We start from the raw sequence: 15,405 nt of genomic DNA, 5'->3' as shown, positions 1-15,405 counted from the left end.
ATGCCAGTAAATTAATTTACTCCTTAATAATATGCACATTTGGACATGCCTACCTTCATGCATTCTTTGTATTCTGATAATTGTTATATAAAGTAATGGGCTTCTGCCTTAATTGTGGACTGAAGGAAGGTACTTAAATAAAATTTATGTTATTAATATACATGTTCTTGTGGAGTTGGGAAAGGAAGACAGTAGACGTATTGTCAATTAATATTCTATAGCTGATTGTCTGAGTATATAAAATCAACATTTTTCTCAAAGATAGTAAAGGTTGCAAATCTAATGAGACAAAGCCTTTTCTGACATCAGCATTTCTTTTGTATAAAACATTTGACTTCAAGGACTTTTAGGACCTTGAATGATTTATTAATATTATTTCAACCAATGTATGTCAAACATTTTACTTTAGTATTATAAATAATAAAATTCAAGGTTTAGTGAATATAGAATTACTGAAGAAACTTTAATTCATGTTATATTTCATGAACTACAAAGGATAATTCCATTCCATTTCGCTTTCTTGTATGACTCCTCATATCTTTGCCTAGGTGCTCTTTCATAAACAATTTGCTCATTCTACTAGTTCATCTCCAGGTGATCCTACCTGCTGTCTTGCTGCCTAAAAGAATTATGTTCCTTAGTGATTTTTAAATACTTCCCAACTGCTAATCTTCTTACAAGAAGAATCTGAGTCTCTGGGTATCACCAGCTGTCCATATGGCTCCTTATTTGTTTTGAATGCTTATGCATTCATTGATTTGGCCACATCTTTATGTATAGAAACAATAAATTAATTCTTTTATGAAGAGGTTTAAAAGCAATATTTGGAGGCAGTTTTTTGATGTCAGTTTCAGATGAAAAGTAAATACTTTCCTTATATTATTTTGATTTTAGAAAGTTATAGAAAACAATAGAAAGAATTATAAAGCCTATCGAAATCAAACAATATTTTAGTTCATCTGAATATGTTCATGTAACTTGGTACAACCTAACATCTTTATATTTTTATTTTAATAAAATAGAATTTCTAAACAAAATTAAGCATTTTATTTAAATATTGTTTTTGTCATTCAACTTAGGGAATCCTTTTAGCAGTATTTTTCTGTCCCTTAATATGTTGGTCTTGTATCCTAAAAAAATCTTTTTTTTTTTTTTTTACTTTATGTTAATTCTCTTCAAATATTACAAAAGTGTTTTCGAGTCAGTGTGTTTATTTATAAAAAAAAGTCAAAATGTGGCAAAACGTGCACCTCCATTCATCAGAATAAGCGGTTGGTTTTTTTTCCTGATAGGTATTTGGGATTCTGAAAGCACCCTTTAAGGAGAAAGCAGGAGAAGGCTCAATGCTGAGACTTGAAGATCTGGGGGATCAAAGATACGCCCCCTACAAGTACATGCTGAGGCTGTGCTACCGTGTGCTGAGACATTCACAGCAGGACTACCGGAAAAATCAGGTGGAGGGTGGCTCTCTTTTTTACCTGTTTAACATCTAAAGTATGGGCAAAGTTCTTTGGTTACTGTTCTAAGACATTTCAATAGGAACGGGAAATCCTGCTTTGCAGTGCAATGTTTTATATCGGCAACACACAAAAAAGACCTAAAAATGTATTTGAGCTGACATATGTATTTATTCTTCCACGTAAAATTAGAATTGTCAAGGGAGGGTGTCTGAGTCCTTGTATGTGCATGGTATTAGCTCCTGCTGAGCAGGAGGCATGCTGGATATGTTATGTAAAGAGGAATGAGACATTTTTTGGCATTTCTTGGAGCATGTGCGGTACCAAATCGCTGTGTGTAGGCCAAAGAGTTCATTGTCTGGTGGAAAAGATATTACATGTACATCTGAAACATAAGGTAGAGGCATAGAGGGGACAGGAGAGATAGGAGAGCACTGCAGGAATTCAGGAGAGAGAGGAGCTCAGCTGGGGGAACCCAGGAAGAGCACTTGGAGAAGAAGCATTTGGGTTGGATGAAAATCATTTTCAGAAATTGTATGGGAACAAGCATTTTAGTGAAGAGATATTTCTGAAAAAAGAATGATGGATCCTAGAAAGGGCACTTTCATCCCAAGATATTCCTAACTGTGGAGGACAGGGAACCCAGGTGTGTCCAGGGATATAGCTAAAAGTTCCCAACTGCAAGTGAAGTTTCTTTTAAGTCTCATTTTTGTCTTAAAATATATATAATATTTTGCAGTGTGCTCAATAATACACATTTGCTTAATATAAAATTGCTTTCAGTTAATTATCGTTTGGTACATTAGTGTCCCATGTTTCTCTTAGCCAGTTGGAGAGATGAGTACATAGTTTGTAAACTTCACTGATGAGTTTGGTCCATGAGGAAGGATGCTGTAAGAGAAAGCTGGGAAGGCAGGTAGGGCTGAGCCATGGAGGGGCTAGGTTGTCAGGCCTGGAGGCTGCAGGTTATTTGGGAATAGTTAGTAGTATTTACTGAGTGCTTACATTTTACCAGGCTCAGTTCTAAGCACTTTTCACAACATAACTTGGTTAATACTGAGTTAAGATGAAGAACTGAGGCACAGAGAGGTTAAATAAATTGCCAAAGAATGCACAGTTTTGACTGGAGCCATTATTCAAACCCAGGCTCTTAATAATCACAGTACTGCCTCTAAAGTAGTCTAAAAGTTATTTGGCAAGAAAAAAAAATTGCTTTAAAAAAAAGTGTGAAAATACATTTTTTTTGAAATTCAGTTTAAAGATTAAGAAAAAGTCTAAAAAGAATATGTAAAACAGATTAACCAGAAGATAAATAATTTGACAAGGACAAGCGTGAGGAAGCAGACAATATAAATAGATTCTTAAATGCTCTTTAATATAATCCTAGTTATAAACATTTTTCCTCCCAATTGAAAATGCTTTTCATTGGAATTATTTTTCCCAACTTCATTGCATTCCTTTAAGATGGCAAGGTAATGTAGGTAGAGTTATGTTGTTTTATTGGAAGGAAAATTAAGTTCCAGAATGTCAAATGACAGACCTTTAAGCACTCAGAGAGTCAGCTTCCGAGAAGCCCCAGATACCAGGGCCACGTTATTCAGCGGAGGTCAGGGATGGGGGTGGGACTGGCGGTCACTCTGTGGCCTCATTTCTCTTCTCGGGTCTAGAAAGATCTACTTTGCTAGACAGGCCTCCACTCCACACTACATGCAATAGTCTATGAGAGAGATTGAATTAACTGAAAAAATCAATAGGTCTACAGGGTTTACCTGGTACCCTCAGAACCACGGGACCCCCTAATGTGTGTGTCCTCCGTTGCACTCAGTCTTTGGGAGGGTCCTGTGGACCCGCTTTCCACAGCACTGCCCTGTGCTTCAGCACAGGATATCCTTGGTTTGGCTGTTCTGCTAATACCTAGTAGATTGTCCAGGCAGCACGTCTCAGTTGGTGTCTTTTCCCAGTCCCTCGAGGTCTGGCACAAAGTTCTTTCTCAGTCCTCCCTGTCTAAGCTGGGGACTCGTGTGCCTGGTGTCCTGAGGAGGGACTTCCCTGGTGGCGCAGTGGTTAAGAATCCACCTGCCAATGCAGGGGACACGGGTTTGAGCCCTGGTCCAGGAAGATCCCACATGCCGTGGAGCAACTAAGCCTGTGTGCCACAACTACTGAGCCTGTGCTCTAGAGCCCGTGAGCCACAACTACTGAGCCCACGTGCCACAACTACTGAAGCCAGCATGCCTAGAGCCCATGCTCCACAACAAGAGAAGCCACTGCAATGAGAAGCCCGTGCACCACAAAGAAGAGTAGCCCCAGCTCGCTGCAACCAGAGAAAGCCCGCGAGCAGCAACGAAGACCCAACGGAGCCAAAAAGAAAAAACAATAAAAAAAAAAAAATAAAGCATAAGCAGAAAGACTTTCTACTTTTTGCATAATTCCTTGTTCTCCTTTTTCCTCACCTATATTTTATAGCCCTAATAGGGAATTCTTTTGTGATTTAGTACTAACCCAAGTCTTTCATGTTGAGTTTCTGTTTATTGTTATTTACAGAATTTGGAAACACCTCTAATTTCGTTTGATTATTTATTGACATCTTGATCTATTTATCAAACATCTTGGAGGTTTGCCTTATAGCAGGGTCTGATTACAATAGTCATACAAGTGTATAAATTAACACATATTTTTAAAATGAGACACTAATAGAAGACATTTACTTTACTTAACTGGTACCCAATATACAAAACCACCATTTTGAAAAAGGCCACAGAATTGCTGCCTAGAATATAATGAGATTTGTGCAACCAGTATCATTTTCAAGGAACAGGTAGGTTCCAGTAAATCGTAAGGCAAAAACACTTTCTAATCAATAAATTTTCCCATCATAGAAAAAATCCCCAAGGAGAATCCCCAAGAAATTGAAGTGAAAACTTTGGATTGTGGACGGGGTTAAGCTTACCAGTGCTGTGGTTGGCTGAGATGTGGCTTGGAAGAGAGGCGAGGTGGTGCGAAGGGGAAGGAGCAGATGAAATCATGCATGAGGGAAGCTCGCCAATGGCTTTCTCTTGCTCTAAGAATGAATGTTTCTGTGTTCACCGTGGCTCGCAAGGGCCTCACCTCCCACGTCAGCTCTTGCTTTCTGCTCACTCGGCTGTACTCCGGCCACAATGGCCACCTTGTGTTTACAGAACTCTGAAGACTGGGTTCCACCATTACAGAGCCTTCCACTTGGTACCCCCACTGCTCGATGGCTTCTCTCCCCATGGCTGCCTCCTTTTTCTCATTTCCATCATTTCTATCATAGGTCAAATGCTCCCTCTTCAAGAGTCTACCCCATCTCAAGTTGTCACCTTTTCCCATCCCTCTGTTTGTTTCATTTCACTTATCAACATGTAAAATGATTCTATTTACTAGCTCACTGAGTGTCCCTTCTCACTAGGATGTAAGCTCTATGGGAGCTTATCTGTCTTACTGCCGCATCCCTAGTCTCGCAAACAGTACCTGGAATGGCTTTCCAGAAATATCTCTTGGGTGAATGGATCTGATCAATAAAGTGATCAATCACATTATCTTGTTGGATAGCTTTTTAAAGACAAAAAGTGCTGTGAAGTTTTATCATTATTTTAAAGAGATTTAATAGGTCATTGTGGTATATGTACAAAAAAGAAATCAGCTAAGTTCACCTGGGATCGTCATGTAATGGTATAGAGCTCATGCTTCATGAACCAAATGTCAAAGAGTCATTTTTGTTTCTATAATTATGCCAGAATCCTAGGTTATAGCTCTTAGTGAGTGTTCAAAGAAGGGCGTCTGTTAAACTGGTGAAATCCTTACCATGTCATAAAAAATTGTCATTTTTAACTCAGTTTATTTTTGTTTTTCTCACTTGTAAGAGTGTAAGCACCCATATGAAAAATTATTACTAGGCACGTAATTTTCTGTTATAATTTGAATGAGGTATATGCTAATATATTTCCATTTCCTTCCACAAATATCCTATTTACTAAAGAATTATTTATTTGCTCTTCTTTAACAATAATTTTTAGCAAGTTTTCAGTTATGAATAAATTAATCAATGTTGCTGACCGTAATAGAACCTGTTATTTCTAAGCTCTTTGGCAGTGCATTCTGACAGTCTTTCTCCTTTGTAGGAATATATTGCTAAGAATTTCTGTGTCATGCAGTCCCAGATTGGCTATGATATTTTGGCAGAAGATACCATCACAGCTTTGTTGCACAACAACAGAAAACTACTAGAGAAACACATCACAGCAAAAGAAATAGAAACATTTGTTAGTTTACTCAGGAGAAATCGGGAGCCAAGGTTTGAAGTGGTTCATGCAGTATTCTTTTCTTGTGGGGACTGTGGCTTTTTGCTTTATTTTTAGAACTTTTTTAAAGTTCGAATTCTTTCATGGCCAAAACAGTGTTGGGCTTATTGCTATAATATGTACCATAAAGAGTTATTATCTCATAGGAGATCAAAACCCTTTATAGACGTATTTAAATGTAATTGATTTTCACTCTGATAACTTATGTTTTTATAGTACCCCATAGTTTTTCAAAATATATTCATATTTCATTCAATTCAATACATTGCCTCATTTAAACCCTTGCACATTCTCATGAAGTACACCGGTCGTATAATATTATCCACATTTTAGAGATGAGAAAATAGAAGCCTAGAGACCAACTAGGAACAGAATTTAGAGTTTCTGACTCTGTGTCAAGTACCCTGTCTCTTATACCACGCTGCCTTATCTGGGAGAAATGAATGCAGAAAAGTCAAGCAGATTGATAAAATTTTCTTAATTAGCAAGCAAATAAGTGTTAGAAGGTAGGATTGGGCCTCGGACTTGACCAGGCCATATTCACGTTGATTAAGTATGTGCTGTATGTCTGTTTTACTCAGTACAACATCAGCTTTGATCTGGCTTTGTTTTGATATTGTAAATATAACAAGTCACAGTGCTGTGGGATAAATATCACCAAGTAAATAAAAGCAAACATATCATTTTTGGAAACAAGATTTGTCCTAAATACAAATAATTGGATATTTAATTTGTTTCTAATGGTACAGTAGATAAGCAACACATTAGAAAAATGTTGCATGGAAATAATATTAAAAATATATCTAGAAAGTCAGTTTCATTATATCTCAAAGTATCTTTGGGGGGATGATTTTATAAGATGCTTTTTGTTAATGATCAATTTAATTTTTTCTCTTGTCAGGTTTTTGGATTATTTATCAGATCTCTGTGTGTCTAACACCACCGCTATACCTGTAACTCAAGAACTCATCTGCAAATTTATGTTGAGCCCAGGCAATGCAGATATTCTCATTCAAACTAAGTAAGTCCAGATGATGGAGACATCCTTTTCTGTTCATTATTTGTAAGCAGTACAGTTCCTTATCATGTTTCTGAATGAGCTTGTTCATAGATTTTGTGTGTGTTATTTATTTCAAGGCTGGTCTCAATGCAAGGAGACAACCCCATGGAGAGCGCCATCCTTTCAGATGACATTGATGAGGAAGAAGTTTGGCTCTACTGGATTGACAGCAACAAGGAACCTCATGGCAAAGCTATCAGGCACCTTGCTCAGGAAGCAAAAGAAGGCACCAAGGCTGATTTAGAAGTTCTTACCTACTACAGGTTAAGTATTGTAGAGAATCGTAATTCTCAGTCTCACATATTCATTGAGAGATGATTCTCTGACATCTCTAAAAGTTAGGTATCTATGAAGAAGAAGTTTAAGAAGTTGTTTCAGAACTAGGGTAGCTGAAATATTTAGTATTATTTAAAATATTCACAATAAATGTAAACATCTGTGTTTTCCACATATACCACTTGCAATTTTCTAATGTTCCACTAGTTTGGAACTGTTGTGCAGCAAAGGATTTTTTCCTCTTGTTGACTGGTGTGGGTGCAGATGAGAGACGTGTTGGGACCTAGGTAATCGAGTTGAGAGGGAGGTGAAATTGGGGTTGGGGAAGCTGATCCGGTTGTAGGGGTGGCCTCAGAGAAAGTTAGCCGGTAGTTATGTATATATCACTTGTGATTATGTGGAGACCTAGGGCTTCAGAGAAACTGGTGTCTTTAGCTGTGAAAGTTCAGCGGTGGCATATGGCAGTCGAAATTTCAGTGGTAGTTGCTGGTGGTCAGTATATTGGGAGCAAGAAACTAGCTGGCGTTTTTGAGTCTAAGGCCTGGAAACCCAAGGCAGAAGCCCTTGGGCCACTTTGGGCCCAAATGACAGGAATCTGAGAAAGGCAGAGAATTCATTGTGTTCCCTGGTTTCTGTAGCTACAGCTACAAAGCCAAAGGCTACTTTCTGGATCTCGGAGGCTGATGAATCCAAGTGTACTGATGCCTTTGGACTGATCACATTTGGATTGGGAACTGAATGGGTCTACCCTTGGAGTGTAGGTACCAGAGCCTGGAGCTGAGTGAGCCTGGGCAAGGCAGAGAGAAATGGTTTCATGTGAGCTGTTGTCCATAGCCTACAGGCTGAGTGTATTTGCAGACCTAGGAAACCGAGAACTGAGAGCCTAATGACACTTTCCACCAGATACATGTTGCTGGAACAAGTAAGAGAAGTTGCAACTGAATGGGCATAGAGGTGATTTCATCTGTGTGTTGTCATTTGATCACTTAACCTACTACCAGAAGAGTTTGACTCCAGTTATCACCTACACTGGGAAATATTGGAATCATAAAAGTAGATGCTGGTTGATACTAATATTTATGAACTTTATCCAGATAAGAAAAATAATGTAATATGTTTAATATTTTTAAGGTACCAGCTAAATCTCTTTGCAAGGATGTGTTTGGATCGCCAGTATCTGGCCATAAACCAGATTTCTACACAGCTCTCTGTTGATTTGATCCTGCGGTGTATGTCGGATGAGAGCCTGCCCTTTGACCTCCGAGCATCTTTTTGTCGCCTTATGCTGCACATGCATGTTGACCGGGATCCCCAGGAGTCTGTGGTGCCTGTTCGCTATGCCAGGCTCTGGACAGAAATCCCCACGAAGATCACGATACATGAGTATGTTTGGAAAAATTTCTTTTTTTTAAATTTAATTTATTTTTTTATACAGCAAGTTCTTATTAGTCATCAATTTTATACACATCAGTGTATACACGTCAATCCCAATCGCCCAATTTATCACACCACCATCCCCACCCCCCCGCTGCTTTCCCCCCTTGGTGTCCATACGTTTGTTCTCTACATCTGTGTCTCAACTTCTGCCCTGCAAACTGGTTCATCTGTACCATTTTTCTAGGTTCCACATACATGTGTTAATATACGATATTTGTTTTTCTCTTTCTGACTTACTTTACTCTGTATGACAGTCTCTAGATCCATCCATGTCTCAACAAGTGACCCAATTTCGTTCTTTTTTATGGCTGAGTAATATTCCATTGTATATATGTAACACAACTTCTTCATCCATTCGTCTGTCGATGGGCATTTAGGTTGCTTCCATGACCTGGCTATTGTAAATAGTGCTGCAGTGAACATTGGCGTGCACGTGTCTTTTTGAATTATGGTTTTCTCTGGGTATATGCCCAGTAGTGGGATGGCTCGGTCATATGGTAATTCTATTTTTAGTTCTTTAAGGAACATCCAAACTGTTCACCATAGTGGCTGTACCAATTTACATTCCCACCAACAGTGCAAGAGGGTTCTCTTTTCTCCACACCCTCTCCAGCATTTGTTGTTTGTAGATTTTCTGACAATGCCCATTCTAACAGGTGTGAGGTGATACCTCATTGTAGTTTTGATTTGCATTTCTCTAATAATTAGTGATGTTGAGCAGCTTTTCACATGCTTCTTGGCCATCTGTATGTCTCTTTGGAGAAATGTCTATTTAGGTCTTCTGCCCATTTTTGGATTGGGTTGTTTGTTTTTTTAATATTGAGCTGCATGAGCTGTTTATATATTTTGGAGATTAATCCTTTGTCTGTTGATTCGTTTGCAAATATTTTCTCCCATTCTGAGGGTTGTCTTTTTGTCTTGTTTATGGTTTCCTTTGCTGTGCAAAAGCTTTGAAGTTTCATTAGGTCCCATTTTTTAATTTTTGTTTTTATTTCCATTACTCTAGGAGGTGGATCAAAAAAGATCTTGCTGTGATTTATGTAAAAGAGTGTTCTTCCTATGTTTTCCTCTAAGAGTTTTATAGTGCCCAGTTTTACATTTAGGTTTCTAATCCATTTTGAGTTTATTTTTGTGTATGGTGTTAGGGAGTGTTCTAATTTCATTCTTTTACATGTAGCTGTCCAGTTTTCCCAGCACCACTTATTGAAGAGACTGTCTTTTCTCCATTGTATATTCTTGCCTCCTTTGTCATAGATTAGTTGACCATAGGTGCGTGGGTTTATCTCTGGACTTTCTATCTTGTTCCATTGATCTATGTTTCTGTTTTTGTGCCAGTACCATATTGTCTTGATTACTGTAGCTTTGTAGTATAGTCTGAAGTCAGGGAGTCTGATTCTTCCAGCTCTGTTTTTTTCCCTCAAGACTGCTTTGCCTATTCAGGGTCTTTTGTGTCTCTATACAAATTTTAAGATTTTTTGTTCTAATTCCGTAAAAAATGCCATTGGTAATTTGATAGGGATTGCACTGAATCTGTAGATTGCTTTGGGTAGTATAGTCATTTTCACAATATTGATTCCTCCAATCCAAGAACATGGTATATCTCTCTCCATCTGCTGGTATCATCTTTAATTTCTATCATCAGTGCCTTATAGTTTATTGCATAAAATTCTTTTGTCTCCCTAGGTAGGTTTATTCCTAGGTATTTTATTCTTTTTGTTGTAATGGTAAATGGGAGTGTTTCCTTAATTTCTCTTTCAGATTTTTCATCATTAGTGTATAGGAATGCAAGAGATTTCTGTGCATTAATTTTGTATCCTGCAACTTTACCAAATTCATTGATTAGCTCTAGTAGTTTTCTGGTGGCATCTTTAGGATACTCTATGTATAGTATCATGTCATCTGCAAACAGTGACAGTTTTACTTCTTCTTTTCCAATTTGTATTCCTGTTATTTCTTTTTCTTCTCTGATTGCCGTGGCTAGGACTTCCAAAACTATGTTGAATATTAGTGGTGAGAGTGGACATCCTTGACTTGTTCCTGATCTTAGAGGAAATTCTTTAAGTTTTTCACCATGGAGAATGATGTTTGCTGTGAGATTGTCCTATATGGCCTTTATTACGTTGAGGTAGGTTCCCTCTATGCCCACTTTCTGGAGAGTTTTTATCATAAACGGGTGTTGAATTTTGTCAAAAGCTTTTTCTGCATCTATTGAGATGATCATATGGTTTTTATTCTTCAATTTGTTAATATGGTGTATCACATTGATTGATTTGCATATACTGAAGAATACCTGCATCCCTGGGATAAATCCCACCTGATCATGGTGTATTATCCTTTTAATGTGTTGTTGGATTCTGTTTGCTAGTATTTTGTTGAGGATTTTTGCATCTATATTCATGAGTGATATTGGTCTGTAATTTTCTTTTTTTGTAGTATCTTTGTCTGGTTTTGGTATCAGGGTGATGGTCGCCTCATAGAATGAATTTGGGAGTGTTGCTTCCTCCGCAATTTTTTGGAAGAGTTTGAGAAGGATGGGTGTTAGCTCTCCTCTAAAGGTTTGACAGACTTCACCTGTGAAGGTATCTGGTCCTGGACTTCAGTTTGTTGGAAGATTTTTAATCACAGTTTCAATTTCTTTACTTGTGATTGGTCTGTTCATATTTTCTGTTTCTTCCTGGTTCAGTCTTGGAAGGTTATACCTTTTTAAGAATTTGTCCATTTCTTCCAGGTTGTCCATTTTATTGGCATAGAGTTGCTTGTAGTAGTCTCTTAGGATGCTTTGTATTTCTGCTGTGTCTGTTGTAACTTCTCCTTTTTCATTTCTAATTCTGTTGATTTGAGTCTTCTCCCTTTTTTTCTTGATGAGCCTGGCTAATGGTTTATCAATTTTGTTTATCTTCTCAAAGAACCAGGTTTTAGTGTTATTGATCTTTGCTATTATTTTCTTTGTTTCTATTTCATTTATTTCTGCTCTGATCTTTATGATTTCTTTCCTTCTGCTAACTTTGGGTTTTGTTTGTTCTTCTTTCTCTAGTTCCTTTAGGTGTAAGGTTAGATTGTTTATTTGAGATTTTTCTTGTTTCTTGAGGTAGGCTTGTATAGCTATAAACTTCCCTCTTAGAACTGCTTTTGCCGCATCCCATAGGTTTTGGATTGTCATGTTTTCATTGTCATTTGTCTCTAGGTATTTTTTGATTTCCTCTTTGATTTCTTCAGTGATCTCTTGGTTACTTAGTAACGTATTGTTTAGCATCCATGTGTTTGTGTGTTTTTCGTTTTTTTCCCTGTAATTGATTTCTAATCTCGTAGCGTTGTGGTCAGAAAACATGCTGGATATGATTTCCATTTTCTTAGATTTACTGAGGCTTGATTTGTGGTCCAAGATGTGATCTATCCTGGAGAATGTTCTGTGTGCACTTGAGAAAGTGTAATCTCCTGTTTTTGGATGGAATATCCTATAAATATCAATTAAATCTATCTGGTCTATTGTGTCATTTAAAGCTTCTGTTTCCTTATTTATTTACATTTTTGATGGTCTGTCCATTGGTGTAAGTGAGGTGTTAAAGTCTCCTACTATTATTGTGTTACTGTCGATTTCCTCTTTTATAACTGTTAGCAGTTGCCTTATGTATTGAGGTGCTCTTATGTTGGGTGCATATATATTTATAATTGTTATATCTTCTTCTTGGATTGATCCCTTGATCATTATGTAGTGTCCTTCCTTGTCTCTTGTAACATTCTTTATTTTAAAGTCTATTTTATCTGATATGAGTATTGCCACTCCAGCTTTCTTTGGATTTCTATTTGCATGGAATATCTTTTTCCATCCCCTAACTTTCAGTCTGTATGTGTCCCTAGGCCTGAAGTGGGTCTCTTGTAGACAGCATATATATGGGTCTTGTTTTTGTATCCATTCAGCAAGCCTGTGTCTTTTGGTTGGAGCATTTAATCTATTCACGTTTAAGGTAATTATCAATATGTATGTTCCTATGACCATTTTCCTAATTGTTTTTGGTTTGTTTTTGTAGGTCCTTTTCTTTTCTTGTGTTTCCCACTTACAGAAGTTCCTGTAGCATTTGTTGTAGAGCTGGTTTGGTGGTGCTGAATTTGAATTCTCTTAGCTTTTGCTTGTCTGTAAAGCTTTTGATTTCTCCCTCGAATCTGAATGAGATCCTTGCCGGGTAGAGTAATCTTGGTTGTAGGTTCTTCCCTTTCATCACTTTAAGTATATCATGCCACTCCCTTCTGGCTTGTAGAGTTTCTGCTGAGAAATCAGCTGTTAACCTTATGGGAGTTCCCTTGTATGTTATTCGTTGTTTTTCCCTTGCTGCTTTCAATAATTTTTCTTTGTCTTTAATTTTTGCCACTTTGATTACTATGTGTCTCGGCGTGTTTCTCCTTGGGTTTATCCTGTATGGCACTCACTGCACTTCCTGGACTTGGGTGGCTATTTCCTTTCCCATGTTAGGGACGTTTTCGACTATAATCTCTTCAAATATTTTCTGTGGTCCTTTCTCTCTCTCTTCTCCTTCTGGGACCCCTATAATGCGAATTTTGTTGCATTTAATGTTGTCCCAGAGGTCTCTTAGGCTGTCTTCATTTCTTTTCATTCTTTTTTCTTTAGTCTGTTCCGCAACAGTGAATTCCACCATTTTTTCTTCCAGGTCGCTTATCCTTTCTTCTTCTTCAGTTATTCTGCTATTGATTCCTTCTAGTGTTGTTTTCATTTCAGTTATTGTATTGTTCATCTCTGTTTGTTTGTTCTTTAATTCTTCTAGGTCTTTATTACGCATTTCTTGCATCTTCTGGATCTTTGCCTCCATTCTTTTTCCGAGGTCCTGGATCATCTTCACCATCATTATTCTGCATTCTTTTTCTAGAAGGTTGCCTATCTCCACTTCATTTAGTTGTTTTTCTGGGGGTTTATCTTGTTCATTCGTCTGATACATAGCCCTCTGCCTTTTCATCTTGTCTATCTTTCTGTGAATGTGTTTTTTGTTCCACAGGCTGCAGGATTGTAGTTTTTCTTGCTTCTGCTCTGGAAAAATTTCTTGAAGACTTTAAATTCAGCAGATGAACTCAATGATTTTGATCATGTCTTCAATTTTTAAAAAAATTTATTTTATTGAAGTATATTGGATTTACAGTGTTGTGTTAATATCTACTATACAGCAAAGTGATTTGGTTATGCATACGTATACATTCTTTTTCATATTCTTTTCCATTACGATTTATACAGAATATTGGGTGTAGTTCCTTTTTCTATACAGTAGGACCTAGTTGTTTATCCATTCTATATATAATAGTTTGCATCTACTAATCCCAAACTCCCAATCCAACCCTCCCCCAAATGTCTTCAATTTTGAAATGAAATATTAGGAAAGGCATTTCTTTATTCAGACTTGGATTGTTAATATTCCAAATGCAAACAAGATACTCTTTTTGGAAAGTAAAATGACAACTCTTGATAATAGAAAAGTTATTCTGGAAACCAATAAACAGAAATCATGTTAATAAAAGGAGTAACAATTAATAAAAGGAGTAACAATGGTAGACTCTGATTTAAGTGCTTTACATGTATTATTTCATTTCAAAATAGCCCCATTTTACAGATGAGGGTACAAAATCTGGAAAGGTTAATTAATTTACCCAAGTTTAGAAGTTAAGAGGTCAAAATATATATATTTTCCTATTTTAAATGATTACAATCAATTTAACTTCCTTTAAATTCTTTGTCTTCCCAGATATGATTCTATAACAGACTCTTCCAGAAATGATATGAAGAGGAAATTTGCACTGACAATGGAATTTGTTGAAGAATACTTGAAAGAGGTTGTAAATCAGCCTTTTCCTTTTGGAGATAAAGAAAAAAACAAAATGACATTTGAGGTAATTTTTTAAACAATTAATCCATGAGGTTTTTCAATTTACCCTGTCTAAAATTAGATACATTGAACATCAAAGATTTTTTTCCCTCTAATATTTAGGATGTTTTAGTAATTAGGTAGTTAAATTCATGAACATATGATTCACTCTGCCATTGATTAAAAGATAGATTTGATGCTTTAGTTATACCTGATATAGGATACTAAATATTTTATTTATAGTTATCTGTTAGATACTCTGATTTTTTTGGTTTCATTTATTGTGTAAGCTTTATTGCATTTAGTGAACAAAGACAGCTTTGCATGTTTATAAAATGTTTGGATACATTTTTTTCATCCATGAAGGTAATGTTTTTAGCCTCATTAAACTGAATTGAAATACCTCCAGTTATAATATCACTTTGGGGATATAGTGACAAAACTAGAGAGAAGATGCCATTACATGATATCTGGGGTATTAGGTACCTACTCGTGTGTAACAGATTACCCCCAAACTTAGCAGCCCAAAGCAACAAGCATGTTATTATCTCACAGTTTCTGTGGGTCAGGAATCTGGGAGGGCTTATTAGTTGGGTGGTTCTAGGTCAGGGTCTCTCATGAGGTCAGGATCTCACAAGCTGTTGATTGGGGTTGCAGTTTCTGTGGGTCAGGAATCTGAGAGGGCTTATTAGTTGGATGGTTCTAGGTCAGGGTCTCTTATGAGGTCAGGGTCTCACAACCTGTTGATTGGGGTTGCAGTCATCTGGGGTTAGATGATCTGCTTCTCAGCTCACTTGTGTGGTTTCTGGCGGCTATACTTCCTTGCTAGCTATTGTCTAGACACCTCATCTTCTTGCCGTGTGGGCCTTTCCATAGGCTGCCTCAGTGTCCTTACAGTATGGCATCTGGCTTCCCCCAGAGCAACCATTAGAGAGAGAGAAAGAGAGAGCCCAAGATGGAAGTTGCAGTCTCCTATAACCTAATCTTAG

At 37.2% G+C, this 15,405-nt stretch overlaps 1 protein-coding gene across 2 annotated transcripts in view; it reads left to right on the top strand.

Moving 5' to 3' along the window:
• The window catches only part of ITPR2 (inositol 1,4,5-trisphosphate receptor type 2), a 524,186-nt gene that overhangs the window by 163,654 nt on the left and 345,127 nt on the right, over positions 1-15,405 (top strand). For both annotated transcript variants that reach the window (XM_068561342.1, XM_068561340.1), the window contains 6 exons: positions 1,293-1,454; positions 5,600-5,772; positions 6,681-6,800; positions 6,917-7,102; positions 8,247-8,498; positions 14,297-14,441. In XM_068561342.1, the coding sequence (XP_068417443.1) occupies positions 1,293-1,454; positions 5,600-5,772; positions 6,681-6,800; positions 6,917-7,102; positions 8,247-8,498; positions 14,297-14,441 (1,038 nt within the window). The remainder of the gene's footprint in view (positions 1-1,292; positions 1,455-5,599; positions 5,773-6,680; positions 6,801-6,916; positions 7,103-8,246; positions 8,499-14,296; positions 14,442-15,405) is intronic.

The sequence above is a fragment of the Eschrichtius robustus genome, chromosome 13 (assembly GCF_028021215.1).
Source record: "Eschrichtius robustus isolate mEscRob2 chromosome 13, mEscRob2.pri, whole genome shotgun sequence".
Classification (NCBI taxonomy): Eukaryota; Metazoa; Chordata; class Mammalia; order Artiodactyla; family Eschrichtiidae; genus Eschrichtius; species Eschrichtius robustus.
Note: the sequence above shows the minus strand (reverse complement) of the source record. Positions and strands in the feature narration are given on the sequence as shown.